Source organism: Marmota flaviventris, chromosome 17, assembly GCF_047511675.1.
Source record: "Marmota flaviventris isolate mMarFla1 chromosome 17, mMarFla1.hap1, whole genome shotgun sequence".
NCBI classification, from domain to species: domain Eukaryota; kingdom Metazoa; phylum Chordata; class Mammalia; order Rodentia; family Sciuridae; genus Marmota; species Marmota flaviventris.
The window spans coordinates 58,942,961-58,960,196 of record NC_092514.1 but is presented as its reverse complement, the minus strand read 5'-3'; the positions used below and the strand labels follow the sequence as shown (position 1 = coordinate 58,960,196).

Sequence of the window (17,236 nt, the reverse complement as noted above, 5' to 3'; positions counted from 1 at the left end):
GGCTTAGGGTGGGGATGGAGTGGCACTCACATGGCTGTGGATTCCTCTGCGTGGTGTCCTGGGGGCCGGATGATGGCAAATCCATTCTGAAGAGGTGCAGGCAGAGGTACAGAAACAAGAGTCAAGAAAGCAAGGTGGCATGGGAGAGGGATGGACACAGAAAGAAGCACGAGCCAGGCAGGAAAGGGAACACAGATCAGAAAAGCATGTATAAATTCAACACACCGTTACAACCTCAGCCACGGGCCTCTTGGGCAGGCAGGCAGGAAGTCCCTGCCCTTGAAACACTCACCAGAGCACAAGGCGTGAATGCTTGTCCCTCATGCCCCTTAGCCCCTAGCTGTCCCTAGTGCTGTCACCTTCTCCCCACCTTGGCACCTGAGTTAAGGCTGTAAAGGATAGTGCCTCTCTGAAGGGAAGTCAAGGCGGCCCCTGTTCCCCAGTCCTGAGGATGCAGGACAAGCCAAGGAGTGCCAAGGCCATGAGCACACTCTCACCTTCAGCTCTCCTGCAGCCACCTTGAAGGCCAGCTCTACCAGGCAGCCGACTGCCATGCGCACAGCACTGGAAGAGTGCATCTCATTCCACACAGTGTCACTGTCCACCTGCAGGGGCAGGAGAGTGCGCTTCAGTGGCCCCTTGCACAAGGAGGGCAAAAATGCCCTCTGCAGCACTGACCAGTGGTGGGTAGGAGCCGCCTGCCCATCCCCCTCCACTGGCACACAACCTACTCACCCCAATGCCCCCACAAGGCAGCATGGCGTACATCTTCTGGCTGATGGGGCCTGCAGGGAAGGACAGAGTGACTTTGGAAGTTGCCTCAGTTGCCACGTATACAGGTTGAGCTCTGCAGAGGGCAGTGAACTCAGCCACAGAAAATGAAGGCTTAGACCCAAGCACAGGCCAGGCCTCTGCAGCCCACACCAGTTGGGAACTGTTTGTCCCTTGTTCTGTGGGGCATCCTCCCTCTAGGGACAGATGGCAGGGATATGACAGGCTGAGGAGAGGAACAAAGCACCCCCCACCAAAACAACCCATCCCTTTCATCCTGCTGTCTAGCACCCTCCAGCATGTTCTGGCCAGGTTGAATTTATGTTAATGGTACCTCTGGAGGTACATGACATGGCAACCATGTCACCTCTGCCACAGGGATGACCTGGGCCCATCAGAACGGCATACCTACACTGGCCAGGTCTTCCTGACAGCCCCTATCCCACCCATGCGGAAGACATGCCCTGCCCGCACCCTGCCAGCCAGCCTACCGAGCAGCTTCTTGCTGTCCAGCTTCTGCCGGTTGAGGGGGCTGGTCCCATAGAGCAGGGTGTGGTATTCAGAGTGCACTGTCTGGATCTCCTCCAGAGTGGCTTTGCGACCCCGGATCCGCTGCCAGGGGGAGGGCAGAGAGTCCAGTCAAGGGCTACACTGAAGGCTCAGCTCCCCTGACGCCCAAACTCTGTCTACAGAGCCCAGGGCCATGAATCCATCTGGTGGTCTCAGGAGATCCAAAGGATTTTGAGCAACTATGTCCTGACCCCCTGGGAAGCCTACTCCAGGACTTTTCCCCATGGTCTGGGGACCACGAGGGAGGGACAGAGGGAGGTGTCTGTGGGAGTGGTCCAAGGGCTGGGATTGGAAAGAAGTTTCACTAGTAGGGGAGAAACGAAGGCTCTGGCTGAACTGAAGCTGGGTCTGGAGGAAGGGAGCGCTCTCACCTCACACTTACTAAGCAGGCCCGTCTCCTGCAGCCGGGACCAGATGCTCTGGATGCGGCCGGCGTGTTCGGGGTGCACATGTGTGTTCCCACACATGCACTGGTGCTTCAGCATGAACGTGTCGTAGACTACGCCTGGGCCACAGACCCTCATGTCAGCCAGCACTGCTCTGGGCCCAGAGTCTCAGCCTGGCCACCATGACCCTCAGCAGTGTTCACCCACCCCCAGCCTGAACACCTGCCCTCAGCCGTACTGGCCACCTGACAGTGCTGCCCTGCCCTTGACACCCCCACTGGTTTTGATATTGGCTCACTGAGCCCTTCCACTGCCCCGACGATGGAACATCTTCCTCCCCCCTCCATCCTCTCCCAGCTCCTGTGTGCTGCTCCCCATTGGTGAGATGGGAACATCCTTAGGCAAGATGTGCCCTCTTAGAACCCAATCTGTGGAAGCCTCATGGGGAGGCTGAGGCCTCAATGTGAACCCCACAGGGAGGAGAGGAAGCTAGAAAGGCAAAGACCCAAAAGAGAGTGGGCTCTCTGCACCCAGGGTGTTAGGGCTCGCGAGGTGATGTACAGAATCAGGCACACTCAGTGGTAATGATTTGGCCTAGAAAACAGTGCTGCCCAATTGGTAGGGGCAGGGCTGCCCATTCTCCTGTCTGGGGCAAAAAGTTACTTCCACTACCATGAATAGCTGTGGGGGATAGGAAGAGATAAAGGCCCACCTTCCCTCCCTCCAGGGTATGAGGGGACCTGGATGCTACACAGAGGAATAACTGCTGGTGGTGGGGCTCACCGGTGGTGAAGAGGTGCTTGGTGGGCTGGTCCGGGGGACTCTTCATGCCCCCAGGGGCAGCAGGTGAGGACTGGGTGCGGCCCAGGGCCTGATGGGGCACAGTGGCCAGGCTGAGGGGTGCCTGGTACACCTGCAGTGGCTGCAGCTGCTGAGCATCTGTGAACAGCTAAAAGGAGCAGGAAGAACCTGGGTGAGGCTCAGCCTAGATAGGAGTGAGGACAGGTGCCCTTGGGGCCTCCAGGGGGCCCCCAATCCAGCATTTTTCTTACAAGTCTCCTCCTGCCCCCACCTCCTCCCACTTGCTCCCTCCAGGGACAGAAGACACTCCAGCCTTGCCATCTCCTCTTAGGTGGGGAGGGTTGGGGGGATATGATGAGTCACACCAAAGAGTAGCATTGAGGTAAGAGGCTGAGGGGCGGGGGCGGAGCGGGGGGTGGGATGAGTCAGGCCCGGAGGGCTCAGCTGTGTCCGCAATGAATGGAGCGAGCACTAGTCGCGCAAGCAAGGCAGACTGTAGTAACAGTGGGGGCGTGTGTGTACACACTCTCACATGCACGCAGAGACCGACGCACAAGCGGCAGACGCAGGCACAAACGCATATACACACAGGACACGTGCATGTACACACACGCGCACACACACACCAAAGCAGAGAGGCGGGAGCAGTCACAGATGCAGGGGGGCTGGCAGACATGCGCAGGCACAGCTCAGGGACCAAGAAAAGCGGCTCCTCCCTTCTACTCCCTCCTGGCCTCTCTTCCCTTCTTGATCTCTTCAGAAAGCTACTCCTGACAGCCTGGCAACTGCACTGCTGGGGAAGGGGACAGGCAGGCAATTGTGGAAAAATGGGAAAAGCGGTGGAGACCAAGAGCCAGAACCAGGGCTGGGGGCACCTTTTTGTAAGCAGCACTGGACTCTTCCAAGTCAGGCCCCTCATCGGGGCCACTCTCGCCCTCTTCATCCTTGACCTGGATGCAGTCATCGTCGTCCTCCTCCACCTCCTCCTCCTCCTCCTCCTCCTCCAGGTCTTCCTGTGTGCTCTCGCTCTCCGTAGAGCCTTCCCGGGGCATGGTCAGCGCTCCTTCCCCCAGCAAGGCCTCCTGCTGCTCTGTCAGTTCCTCCTCTGTCTCCTCAGGGTGGGTAGTAGGCTGCCTGGGCAGCTCCCCTGTCTTGGTGAGGATCTGGGAGCAGAATGTAGGGTGCATATCAGTAGGGGGAGGGGCGCAGCTGTGCTGCCCGCCTGGTCTGTCCTTCCCTGCCTTCTCCCAGGCAGCTGCCAGCCCACACAGAGCTTCTATTAAGCTGGAAAAACTCAAGGGGGCGCCTCTGAGCAAATACCCACCCCAAGACAGACTGAGCCACCAACTCTTCCTACCAGCCTGATCTTTCCTGGCCACAGCCCTAGGACATTTGCCTCCCTTCTAGAATACCTTGCCCAGCTGCAACTGCTGCTGCTTCTGCTTCTCCAGGAACTGCTGATGCTGCTGTTGCATGACCAGCTGCTGCAGGGCCTGGGGACTCTGTGGCAGTGGCGAGGACTGAGTGCGGCTCAGGGGCCGGTGCCGCGGGAGCTTGCCCACTGTCCGCATGCTGGTGGCCACACGTTCACCTGTCACCAACGGGGACTGCCCATGGAGCGGCACTATGAGGGCAGGGGAGGGGAGTAAACGCTGTTGACATTGGCAGGGCACAAGGCCCACTCTCAATCCCCCCACAGCCCAGATCTCCCTTCTAGAATATCACCACTAAATACTCAGAAAAAACCTCAGAGGGGCCTGAGGTACCCCATCCCCAAACTCCAACCCCACTTCTCCTACATCTCAGGCACTGTCCCCAGCGAGCCCTCCTGTATTCACCATTCTCAGTTTGCTTAATTTAGTGTTCATGTTGTCCTAGGTCCTCCATACGGGTAAACTGCAACTACTTTCTCCAATTGCAATACAACCTTCCTGATCATGGACCCCATGGGCCAGTAACTCATATCCTTCAAGCAGAACTTCTACCATGTCAACAAGTACTTAAGGGCTGATTGTCTAAAACTGTCTAATACCATAGCTACTGGCTATATGTGACTACTGAGCCTTTGAAACATGGTTTGTCTACATTGACATGTGCTAGAAGGGTGAATTACACACTGGATTCCAAAGACGTAATATGAAACAAAAAGTGAAATTCCTCATTGATAAGTCTATATTTATTAAGTGTTGAAATAATATTCTAGATATGTTAAACATATAGTATGAAATTAATTCTATCTTTGACTTGTTTTTGCACCGAGGACTAAACCCGGGGGCTTGAACTGTTAATCTACATCCTCTTAATTTTTTTTTTTTTTTTTTTGAGATAGGGTCTCCCTAAATTTCTAAGGCTAGCTTGAACTTTCATATATATATATATATATAGAGAGAGAGAGAGAGAGAGAGAGAGTGTGTGTGTGTGTGTGTGTGTGTGTGTGTTTGGTTGTAGCTGGACACAACACCTCCATTTCACTTATTTATTTTTATGTGGTCCTGAGGATCCAACCCAGAGTCCCGCACGTGTGAGGCGAGCACTCTACCGCTGAGCCACAACCCCAGCCCCTGGCCTTAAAATTTCAATCCTCTTGCCCTAGTCTCCCTATTTGCTGGCATTAAAGGCATGTGCCACTATGCCAAGTTTCTTTCTTTTTTGTGTGTGGTGCTAGGGATTGAACCCAGGGCCTTGTGCAAGCGAGGCAAGCACTCTACCAACGGAGCTATATCCCCAGCCCTCTTTTTAAAATTTTTAATGTAACTACTAGAGAGCTTTAAATTACGTATATGGTTTGTATTATTTCTACTGAATAGTGCTGTTCTGGAATATGAACTCGTGATGATAGAAAATTCTGTAGGTATCTGATATTTCCAGAATGTGGAAACTGTTGATGGCCATGGCAGGGCTGGAGAGTATCCCTGGCTGCTTCTCCCTAACATTTGGTCCTTATTTGGTCCCCCATAATAGCCAAATGCCCCTCCCTGGCAGAGCCACCTGCACACTCACCAGCAATGAGGGTACTCTGCTGCCGGGCCTGCTCCAGCAGCAGTACATGCTGCAGCAGAGAGGCGTGCCCATGCGGGCTCGTGTCACCCTCCAGGGCCACGCCCAGTAGGCAGCCAGGGATGGAGGATGTGCTCATGAACTTGCCCGTCAGTGTGCCACCCTGCCGCAGGGACTGAAGGGCCTGCCTCTCGGCCTCCTGCTGCGTCGACAGCTTCGGGGAGGCCTGGCAAGAGGTGACAAAGGAAGGGAGAGGTGAAAAAGGAAGGCAGAGAAGGCAGGGGCTCACACTCCACCAGTCATACAGCCCTCATCTATCCTCTTCCAACCCTTCCATCCCAGATGGCTCTGGATAGGACCATCTGAGCTCTCTCAGGGCCTTGGGAATGAAAAAGTCTCAGCTGCGAGCATGCAGGACACCCCCAAGACCAGAGGGAAGATGGGGTATGTGCCCTGTACTTACGGTGAGGTGTGAGTTGGTGACAGTGACTGTGGCCTGCAGCCCTAGGGAGATGTTGGGCAGAGAAGGAGACGTGTAGAGGCTAAACTGGTTGGGGGAGCTGTCCAGAGGGAGGGCCCGGTGCTGGGGGAGCATCTGGGAAGGAGGCGGAGAGACAGGCATGAGAGCAAGCAAGGGGAGACAGTGAAGGAGCGAGGCCTGGGGTCAGCCAAGGACCTGCATGGTGCTCCATTCCCCCCACCCTGAGTTCCAACTGGAGTAACTGAGAGAGCCCTTTGGGGCTTGGGGGACGAATCTCCCTTTGAGGCAACATATCCAAGCATGGACTCCACACAGGCACAGAGGTACACTCTCAGGCACACTCTCAGCCAGATTGGAAGGAGTTGCACTCTTCCTTCCAAGGGAAAAAAAGCAGCTCGGTGTCCCCACCCCCCCCTTCCCCGCCAGCCTCAGTCAGGCCTGTACCTCGGTGGGGATGTTGGGGACTGAGCCAGTAAAGCCATTCTCAGCGATGGTGCTGTGGGAGCTGTTGGGAGAGCTGGGGCCAGAGCCGGGCGCACTGTTACACACAGACGACACTACAGAAGAAGTGGCTGTCACCTGGGCCTGCTCCAAGCCACCCCCACTCCCAGGCCCTCAGAACAGGGACACAGAAGAGCCCTTACCCCCAGGCCCAGCGCCTGTAATCTCCACTGCTCTCTTCTTAAAGGTGCTAATAACAGTCCCATCTTTTCGTCGCAGGAGGGGACTGCTTCTCCGTTCAGCCACCTTCTGTTTTAGCCTTGAACGCACTTTCAAATTGGGTTCAGAGGCTGGAGAGAAGGTAGCCAGGGCTCAGACATATCCACACACCTGCAGCCAGCCCACCACGGTCAGAGCTGGCTCACAGGGCAGTCCTGCCCCCTGCTCGTTCCCACCCCCACCCCAGGAGCCATATTCTGGGAGGCCAGATCAGGGTGCTCACATACCTGTTTTGCGGAGGGGGAAGTCATCACGGCTGTCATAGGGCCCAAGCAAAGGCAGTTTATAGGAGGGAGGCGTCCCTGGGGGGCCGCTCTGGGGAGGGGAACTCTGGTCCAAAGAAGCATGGTGGGCTCCCCTGGGGATGGGACAGATCTAGGTTACTACCCAGGCAGTTTATAGTTATGGAAAGTCCACTGCACTTATGTAAGGACAGAAATTGAAGAGGGGAATAAAAAGAGTCTCATCCCCAAGGAGCCTGCCAAGCCTGAACATGGCCACAAGGCAGATGCTGCTTGTTATCTGGAGCAAGGCAGATGCTGCTTGTTATCACGGAGCCAGGCAGACCCTAAAAAGGACCCCTGTTCCCACACATGCCTCCCAGAGTTGTTACCAGCATTTAGGGTGCTGTGGGAGGGAATGGTTGAGGCCGCCTGGCGTGGGCTCCTTCGACTTTGACAAGAGGAATTCCTGGAGCCTCAGTTTCACTTCGGTGCTGGCGATGGCGCCTGCAGGGTAGGGCACAGGTGACTTGGGTGCTTGTGCGAGGGGCAGGGCGGGACTCCCAGGCAGTGGAATGCCTGCCCACCCGCCCGGCAGGGCCTTACTTTCTTTGCTCTTCTCCTTGTTGCGCAGAATGAGCAGCTGCTGCTCCAGCCTTTGCTTCTCCAGCTCTTCCTGCCGCTGCTGCTCCCGTTGCCGCTGCTGCTCCAGCTCCTGTTGCCTCTTGGCTGCCAGCATCTCCTGCTGCTGCTACAGGGGCACAGAGGTGGGAGTGCTGTGAGCCACCAAGCAAGGGAGTGGCTCTGTGCGGCCCATGCCCCCCTTACTCACCTTGAGGTGCTTCTGCAGCTGGACCTCATGCTGCCGCGTCAGGTGGTCATGCTGTTTCTGGAACTCTGCAAACAGAAGCTGCTTCTGCAGCTGCTGCTGCTGCTTGAGCGCCAGGAGCTCCTGCTGCAGTTGCTGCTCCCGCAGGGCCGGGTCCACAGGGCCAGCCAGAGCCCCCCTCAGCTCCACAGGGCTGGGGCTGCCTCCACCCCCACCCCCGATAGAGCTGGGCATGGCTCCTGGCAGCACCGGCTTTACCTCCACTGTGGGCACAAGAGATAGGAGTGGTCAGTGGGCCCATTCCCAGATCTCACTAGGCCCTGGCAGACAGGACTGGGGCCCAGGAGACTACCAGACAGGACTATCAGACCCAAAAGAATAGAAAAGTCAAATCCCTCTGCCCATGGATTCAGCCTTCCATCTTCATTAAATGAAGGTAAAGTCATGAACCTCAATTAGAAAACATGCATCAGGACTGGGAGTGTGGCTTAGTGGTAGAGTGCTTGCCTAGCTTGTGTGAGGCCCTGGGTTTGATGCACTATAGCAGGGAGAAAAAAAAAAAAATTTAAATGCATGAGCATGAAGCTTGGTAGCAGATTTTAATAATACTGTCATTGACAGTTATCACCACTGGGCATTTTACATAAATGACTCATTTAAATTGCATAGTTACCTGACTTAGGTGCTATTATTATATCTCATTTTATAGATAAGGAAATTGAGGTTCAGAGAGGTTTAAGTGACTTGACAGGACACACAGCTGACTGAAGAACCAGGATGTGATCCAAGTCCTATACTTTTATTTACTGTCACTGTCTTATCTCCATCTCTCAGCATCATGCCCCCACTGAAGTCAATGGTAGAAGAGAAACTGAGGCATAGAGGTTGGTTCTAGAACTGCTGTGGTTAGCAGCCAGGGACCCAGGTAAATCCAGGTCTGTGGAGACCTTCTGGACACCCCCCTGCACTTCCTTTGGTTTTAGCCAGCTGGGAGAGATGGGGCAGGAAGGGGAGGTATAGGAATGGGGGTGGGACAGGGAAAGGGGGTGCAGGGCTGCACCAAACCAGGGACAGGAGGGGGCTGGGAGTCAGCCTGGCTTCCTTTGCTGGATTATCTCCTTTCAACAGTTTTATTGTAATTACCCTGAAAATGCCGCTATATATAGAGTGAGCCAAACAGCAGCTGTGCTTGGGGGGAGGGGAATGAGAGAATGGGCGGGCAGGGAGGAGGTGGGAGGAGGAGACAGGAAAGGAAAAGGAATCAGACAGGAAGAAGGGTTATGGCAGGGGGAGGGCTGGAGCTGTGGCAGGACCTCACACTCCATCTCCAGGGAGTCTCTTCTGGAAAGAGGCAAAGGGGTCTAATAGGTGGCTGACACCTAGGGTCCAGCCCCCATGTGGGTAATGGGCCAAGGGGCCCCACAGAGCGCAAAAGCTTCCAATGGATTTATGGGAAGGCTGGGTCTCGACCTCTTGATCCCTGGGCACTGTCCTTGGTCAATGACTGCCACTACTCCCCACCACTGCTCTGTGGTTGCCAGGGCAACTGGGCAAACACTACTCCAGCAGAGAGCCCCAAGCCCAGCCCACACCCCACAAAGCCTACTGACGCCAGCAGGAAAGGGAAGGCAGGATACTGAAGCCTGGGAAGGAGGAAGCGAGAAGGGCAGGGCCAGCCCATCTTGTTTCTTTTCCATTTTTTTCTCCAAAGCAAGCCTTCACTTTCTTTATGATAGCCCAGGGAGACCACACCGGCTGGGAGACACTCCTGCGGCAAAATGGTCCACTGTAGCCCTGGCAGAGGAGATGGGATGGCAACATCCTGATGGCTGCCAGCAAGCAGGCCCAGGCTGCCACCGCCACTCCACATAAGAAAGGGAAGGGCACTGGAAGAAGGCTCAACGAGGCACCCCGTACCCTGTGCATGGGCCTGGATTTCTCCAGAGAACTCAGCAACTGAGGCAGGGTCAAGGCCACAGAAGGTCAAGGCCATGTCACTCTCATACCTAAATAAGCCTCTGGGATCCAGCAGAGGCAGGGGTGGGTGGGAGAAGGTAAAGCCTGAGCAGTACGTCTCTCTCCATCCCACCACCCCTTCTCCCCACAGCACTGTTGGGCACATTCCTCTGTGGTTTTCCCGTCAGCCGCACTGACGACTCTGTGGCCACCAAGCCAGAGCCACATCTGCAGGAGTGGCCAGATGTGGCCAAGAGGGTGGAGTTTTACACACACACACACACACACAGTATCACTCTCTCTCCAAACCCAAGTCCTGTCCCAGCACCAGGAGAAAGGGCCCTTGAAAACTGCAGAGGGCCTTTGTAGAAGTGACCAGCCCTAGTCCGGGGTTTAAAGCAGGGTGGCAAGCAAGGAGCCAGTGGCCAGCCTCAGTTCTCCCCAGCCCCTGTGGTGTTCGGCAAGGCCCCAGGCTGACTGGAGAGTTATGTGTTCCTAGGCAAGGCTGGATTGGCCTGTGACACTGATCACTAAGCCAAGAGGTAGACGGGCTTCAACCTGCTACTCCCAGCAGAACTGGGGCCGCGGGAGCCGGATGCCAGCCCGCCCGACCAGGGAAGGGCAGGGGTCCAAGCACTCCTGGCTCCCAATAGATAACCCTGCCTCAGGCTGGAACTGCAGCCAGGAGGGCTGGCTTCCCTTGCAGGAGCCCTGAGGAGAGCACACGGGTTCAGACAAGGGGAATCTCCCACCACCACCACTGAGATGGTGGGCCCAGCACTGCAGCGGGAGCCACAGCCCCATTGGTATGCAGGTGGCGGGCAGCCAGAGGGCTCTGCCACACAGCCTTGCTCCTATTCGAGGAGCAAGCACAGACAATTGGAGAATGTTAATTTGCGGCAGCAGGCAGCTCCCCAGGGGGCTGCCAGATAAGCAACCTGGCACCATCCAAAAATGGAAGGGGCCATGGCTGTTTGGCTGGAATCAAGAAATGGGGGTCTTGGAGTCCCAAGGATGTAACCTTCCAGGCACAGAACCTAGAACCTGGATGTCCCTGGACCCCCTTTAGGATTTGTGCCTCTGCCAGCTGGGCATGAGCAGAGTAGTTGGTGGCAGCTGCCATCAAACCAAGCACCTGGAAGGGGAAGTAGGTGTGTCATGATAGAACTAGGCTCTTGGCTGCCTCCTGGCAGACCAAGAAAGGCTAAGAACCTCATAAAAGAAAAAGATTAGGTAGAGGGGTACTGCTCCCTAAGAGGATGGGTTGAGAGCTCTGCTAGCAAAGAGCCCTTGAAGGACTAGGAAAAGGGTCAGTGTCACATGGGTCCTTCCCTCACCTCCTAGGCTTTCACTCTGAAAGAGAGGTGCAGAGAACTGAGGGGCCAGCCACCATCACAACCTCCTGTGGAGGGAAGTGGCAGGGTTCTAGGGGCATCTTGCTCCAGACTCTTTCCCAGGGCACTAAGACCCTTCCTTCTCCTGAGAATAAGGAACAAGTAACAACACCGTCCTGTCCTCTTGCCTCATGCAAGGCTTACTCATGCTGCCTCCCTGGAAAAGCTTCAGTCCAAGCAGCAGGGTGGCCAGGTGTTTCAAGCCATCAGAGTGGCCCTGCAGAAACCAAGCTCTGGCTCAGGAGGGGCGACCCTGCCCACTTTACAGGCACAACAAGGCAGCAGAGACACCTTAGTGATACTTCTTTCTCAACCTACTGCCTCTCTCCTTTCCCTGAAACCCATCAGCCCCAGTGGGTTCCCATAGCAGATTCTTCAGGCAGCGTAAAAAGTAGCTGGGCTCCTCTGGGGGAGACAGTGCAGGTGCTGATGGGGTAACCCTGAGACTACTGCCAACATAGCCTTAGTCTAAAAAGAGGGTCCAGTCAAAAAGAGGGCTACTGGGCCATGAGAAGCAGGTCTTGGCAATGCTTTGGGAACCAAGGTTCAAAATAAGAAACAGATCTAGCTGCCTGAGAGCAAAGCCAAGCCTGTGCCTGATCTGAGTCACAAGCCAGGCCCCCACTCCGTGCTCTCTCCGGGAGACAACATCAGCAATTCAGAATCCTTGTGCCATGAACTCTGGCCAGAGGGAAGGAGGACCTTTAGTTTCCCCTAGAGAAGCCCTGGAGTGGCCCTGGGTGTGGAACCTGCCGGGCACCAGTTCCAAAAACCCTCCTCCAGGACCTACCAGCCATAGAAGACTAAGGGAGGTAGGGACCCAGGATAAGGGATCATTAAGCTGCTTGTGACATTTAAGGACAGAAACAAGGCCTGTGCAGGCAATCCCTGGATCTGAGGAGCTGCCTTCTAGAGGGGACAGGGTAAAAGGGAACTTTGAGATCACTGATCTGTTTTCAAGCCCTTCCTGACACAAGCAAGGAAAACAAGCTTCTCAGGCTGCTGTGGAAAGACCCATGGGCTAAACAGCAGAAAAGTAGGGATCCAAACCTGGTGGTTTGATGCCTAGCATAGGAAGGAGCCCTCTGAACACAACTGTACCCAGCTCCAACATAGGGCATCTCTCTAGAGAGCCCAGACTTGGCAGCCCCCCAAGAGGGTGGCATCTTCCACCAGCATCCATGGGCCCTCAGGACCTCCCTCTCCAGGATGAACAGTGGGCAGCTTCCTTGAATATCTAATTACCTTGTTCTGTCCTTTGGAGAATGTGGAAAGACTCTTGTCCTTGTCCTGCCTTTGAGAGATTTTGGTAAGAGACAGAGAATAGCATTTCACACTTCTTGCCAGATGACCCCTCCCCACCAAAGATGTTTTCCCATGATCTATTTCTGGGCTCTTACGTGACTAGTGAGGCCAATTTAGGCTCAACAGGTTCTACCACAATTCAGACAGTATTTCCACATGTGCAGGCTGGGCATGACTCTCACCTAGCAAATTGCACAACTCGTCAAGCAACACAAGCGAATGCACATCACGTAATGGTTAGGAGCGAGGACTCTGGAGTAAGAAATCGAGAGGGTTCGAGGCAGCGCTACTTACTAGGGCAAGGTGTTGGCTACCTCTCCATGCTCCATGCAGGCATCTGCAAAATGGAGCAGAGCACCTATCTCTCAGAGCTGCCAGGCCTGGGAGAATGCCTGCCGAGGAACTTGGCACAGGGCCTGGGAAGAGCTCTGGAGGTGCTAGTCAGGGCTATTATTAATGGCTCTTGACTTTTTATGTGTCCTGGACCCATTTGGCAATCTGGTGAAAACTATAGAGTACTTCTCAGAATGTTTCTTTTTAAAAAAATATTTATTTTATTTAAAAAATTTTTTTGTAGTTGTAGATGGACAGTATGCCTTTATTTTATTTGTTCATTTTTATGTGGTGCTGAGGATGGAACCCAGGGCCTCACGTGCACTAGCCGAGCTCTCTGCCACTAAGCCCCAGCTCTAGCCCCTTCTCAGAATGTTTCTATGGGCCAGGGATGTAGCCCAGTGGTAGAGTGCAAGCCTGGATGGGTGAGGCCCTGGGTCAATCCCCAGCACAAAAGAAAGAAAGGAAGGAAGGAAGGGAGAGAGAGAAAATTTTCCAAAGGGCACAAAATTAAATGCTGAGTTATCTCTCCCTCTTTCTCTTTTCGGGGGGAGGGTGGCAAAGGGATTGGGACTGAACCCAGGGGTGCTTAACCACAGATTCACATCCCTTTTTAAAATTTTATTTAGAGACAGGGTCTTGCCGAGTTGCTTAGGGTCTTGTTAAATTGCTGAGGCTGGCTTTGAACTCACAATCCTCCTGCCTCAGCCTCCAGAGCAGCTTGGATTATAGGGGTGCACCACCAAGCCCAGCTAAAATACAGAGTTTTAAGGATGACGGGCTCAAACTTCTGCCAGAGTGAGGACTTAGCTCTCATTTCAGACTGTTCAAAGGTCACTTTGTGGTCCTTTCCTATCAAAGCCCTTTGTGTGGGCCCCACACAAGCCAGAGCAGCCAGCAACAGGGTGCCAATATTAGAGATGAATCTCCGAAGGTAGTTTGCTCCCAGCTCTAGAATTTTCAGTCCATCTCACCTGCCTTGCTACCCCCAAGAAGGGTCACTGTCTTCTGTGGCTCAGGCCACAATAGCTGGGACGACTTTTGTGCCTCAAAACATTGCCTGACACAAATAAGCACACGTTTTCATCCCTGCTCTGGGACCCCCGGACCCAAACAATCCAAAATTCTTCTCTGGTCTCTAGCCTCACGGTGCTCCACTGCAGGTGACACCCTCCCAGGATTATTCTATATCCTCCTGGAGCAAGGACATGGGAAACCTTAAACCCTTCTTCCTGAAGGCAGAAGCAACATGAAACTGACCTCAGAGACCCTTAGAATGTCAGTTTGGGAAAGACCGGGAAGCTCAACAACTCAACTTCCCTGTCTGACCAAGGAAGAAAGGGAAGTCAGAGGGGAGATGCTTGTCCAAGGTCACCTGGAAAGGAGGCAGAAGAACCAGCTCTTAATCTTCTGGCTCTCTCTGCCCCCCACTAAAAAGCAGAAGGGGAAAACCTAAAGGCTGTTCCCAAATTTAGTGAGAAAGAGAATAAGAAGCCAGGCTCTATATTAAGGATCCAGGAAAAGAGGTAATACCTGCTTGGCTCCCAGAGCACCAGAGCTCAGGAGTACAGGGAAGGAGACAGGGTGGACAAAAGTCCCAGCATTCCAGAGGCAGACTGTGACTCTGAAGGACATTAAGTTCAGGGGATACAGAGCTTTGGTGGAAGGCACAGGATATCTCTAACCAGTGAAGATGGAGTTAGTTGCTCTTCGGATGCTAGCGGGAGAAGAAACAGACTCCCATCTCCAAGCCTTTTCCAGGAAATACTTGGGCACAAAACTAGAGGCAATTAAAAGACACACTAACTGTGCAAAGTCTGCAGCTGTTGCTGGGATTGTTCGCTCCCCACCTGGGGTGAGATGGAAGGGGCCCTCAGGCAAGAGATCTGACTCCACTCTCCATGTACAACCCAACCCAAATGTCCAGCAAGGCACCCTGCCCACCTGGCCACTTGCCATAATCCCCCACTCCACTAGGGTTTAGACACCTGCTCTCGGCATCTCAAAACATCCTCTTTCTCCAGACTGCCAGGCTGCTGGGAGCTGGATTCGCCTCTGACCAAGGCAAAAGCCACTTTCTCTCAATATAGGCACTCCTCGCAGGAGTTCGAAGGCCCAGGAGGGCTGTCCATGAATGCTGGTGACACCCACTGACAGACTGCTGGGCCCATGGCCCCTGTCCTCACTGCTCTTACACCAAGCATGGTCTGAACCTACTCACATCAGAATTACCTGAGATAAGGGCTTAAAATGTTAGTTGTTGGGCTGCCTGCGGCCTCCAACCTGGAATAATCTGAATAATTCCCTTGGTAATTGTGGTAAGACTGAGTTTGAGAGCCACTACTTCACAGTGTCCCCCGACCACCTGCACTCATTTCTGCTGCCAATCTGACAGCTGTTACAGCTGCGTGTGGACACAGTTAATCTGATTTCCTGTCTGGCAGCTCTGCAGTGGGCAAGGGACAGCTGAGGGTCTCAAAAACAAGAGAGGACAAGGCAGAAGGGAATGGGGGGAGGGAATGTGGGTCTGTAATAGAAGGTAGGCTCTGTTCCTGAGCCCTCTTCTCCCTTTAGGCCAAAATTCATGCAGGCAGAGAGAGAATTGACCAAGTGGAGCTCCCCAAGGCCAGAATGGCCTCTATTCTCAAACCAGGCATGGTGGCAAATGCCTGTAATCCCAGTGGCTGGGGAGACTGAGGCAGGAAGATCGCAAGTTCAAAGCCAGCTTCAGCAACTAAGCAAGGCCCTAAGCAACTTAGTGAGACCCTGACTCAAAATAAAAATAAAAATGGTTAGGGATGTGGCTCAGAGGTTAAGCACCCCTGGGTTTAATCCCTAGTACCAAAAAGTAAAAAATAAAATAGAATGGTCTCTATTGTCTCTGAGCACAAACTCTGGAGGCACACACGCCCACCACATAAGATTGTACAAATTGTATACTACACATGGGCACCCAACTGAAGGGGCAAATTGGAGCAGAAGTTCTTGCTCCAGTTGTTAAGCCACATACACTAGCGTGAGGATGCATCTACCCAAAGGACCATCCACCTTTTTAAAATGTGCAAAAAGGAGCTTTTGTGTGGATTAATAATGATCCTTCACAGAGAACTGAGTTCAAATCCCAGCTCCAGGGCTGGGGCTGCGGCTCAGTGGTAGAGAGCTCACCTCGAATGTGTGAAGCCCTGGGTTCGATCCTCAGCACCACATAAAAATAAATACATAAAATAAGGATATCATGTCCAACTACAACTAAAAAATAAATATAAGAAAAAAAATCCCAGCTCCAATTTACTGTGACCTGGGTTAGTTCCTTAACCTCTCTGCTCATTCTCAATTGTAAAATATAGTTATTAATACCCTTCCAAAGAGATAAGGTAAGGAAAGTCCCTAATACCCTTGTCACCTAGTATATTATACTAGTTCCCTTCCCACCCAAATCTTGCCCTTCCTACCTTCCCGGAATCCCTACACCTACACACCCACACACATAGTCATACTTGGAATGGTCTGAGAGCATGAATAAGAATATCCAGGGAAAGTCCCAGTGCCAAACCTGAACCCTATGGCACTTCCCAACATCCCGAGCATTCCTTCCTGGCACTTCCTAGTAGGATTCATGCCCTCCCTGGATGGGGAGAGGAAACTCTTCCTCCATGCTTTCTCAAAATGTCCTGCACATTGCCCAAGTATCAGCTCTATGTAATACTGGAATGAAGGGAATCCAGAGCTCTCAGAAGAGAGGCAGGGAATTCCCTAGCTCTGTGTTTTGGGGGATCTCATAGTTGAATACAAACTTCAAGCTCCCCAAGCCAAGACCAAACCTGGGAATCCTACAGAGCACTGGGATATGGCAAGGTAGCCAAGCACAGACCCCATCCACTAAGGGAGACCTCCAGCTGCCACTAGTGGAAGCTGACACTTAGTCCCCTTCTCAAGGAAGAACAGCAGAGAGTGCCCCTGAGGCTCTGGCTTGCCCACTGAGGACTCCCATAGCTCTCTCTCACCCAGAGGTCCAAACTCCAGAATAGAGCCCAGAAACCCTGCCAGTAGACCTGCCCCTCACATAGCATTCATTCATCCAGGTGCCAGGTACTGTGTGCTAGGTGCTGGGCACTGGCAGCTAACAAGACAGTCCAGAGAGCAAAGGTTGTCCAGAAAATAAGGTTCCCTGCAGATGGCAGGAAGGCTCTTTTCTCCAATCCCGTAGGCTGAGGAGGCCTTGGCGACACACACCACCCAAGAAGGCATCCCTGGACACCTGCCTTTTTAGCCACAGGCTTTTGCATCCTGTCTGGAGACTGATCAAGAGAAGGGGGAGGGGAATGTGGACAGGAGGGAAACACCAGACTCCCTAGGCCCTCATGGCGTGTTTATCTGGGGTGGACTTTTTTTTTTTAACCCAAAGGTTAAAGTGTTTCTATTTGAAACATCTATTTACATTCCAGAGTCCAAAAAAAAAAAAAAAAAAAAAA

At 53.5% G+C, this 17,236-nt stretch overlaps 1 protein-coding gene across 3 annotated transcripts in view; it reads right to left on the bottom strand.

The window, feature by feature from the left end:
• The window catches only part of Hdac5 (histone deacetylase 5), a 35,569-nt gene that overhangs the window by 4,021 nt on the left and 14,312 nt on the right, over positions 1-17,236 (bottom strand). For all 3 annotated transcript variants that reach the window (XM_027947096.2, XM_027947097.2, XM_071603421.1), the window contains 16 exons: positions 7,780-8,039; positions 7,554-7,698; positions 7,340-7,454; positions 6,954-7,084; positions 6,651-6,797; positions 6,451-6,563; positions 5,989-6,120; positions 5,529-5,751; positions 3,941-4,152; positions 3,404-3,691; positions 2,511-2,676; positions 1,713-1,846; positions 1,263-1,383; positions 736-785; positions 498-605; positions 31-86 (listed from right to left, as the gene is read on the bottom strand). In XM_027947096.2, the coding sequence (XP_027802897.1) occupies positions 31-86; positions 498-605; positions 736-785; positions 1,263-1,383; positions 1,713-1,846; positions 2,511-2,676; positions 3,404-3,691; positions 3,941-4,152; positions 5,529-5,751; positions 5,989-6,120; positions 6,451-6,563; positions 6,651-6,797; positions 6,954-7,084; positions 7,340-7,454; positions 7,554-7,698; positions 7,780-8,039 (2,401 nt within the window). The remainder of the gene's footprint in view (positions 1-30; positions 87-497; positions 606-735; positions 786-1,262; positions 1,384-1,712; positions 1,847-2,510; positions 2,677-3,403; positions 3,692-3,940; positions 4,153-5,528; positions 5,752-5,988; positions 6,121-6,450; positions 6,564-6,650; positions 6,798-6,953; positions 7,085-7,339; positions 7,455-7,553; positions 7,699-7,779; positions 8,040-17,236) is intronic.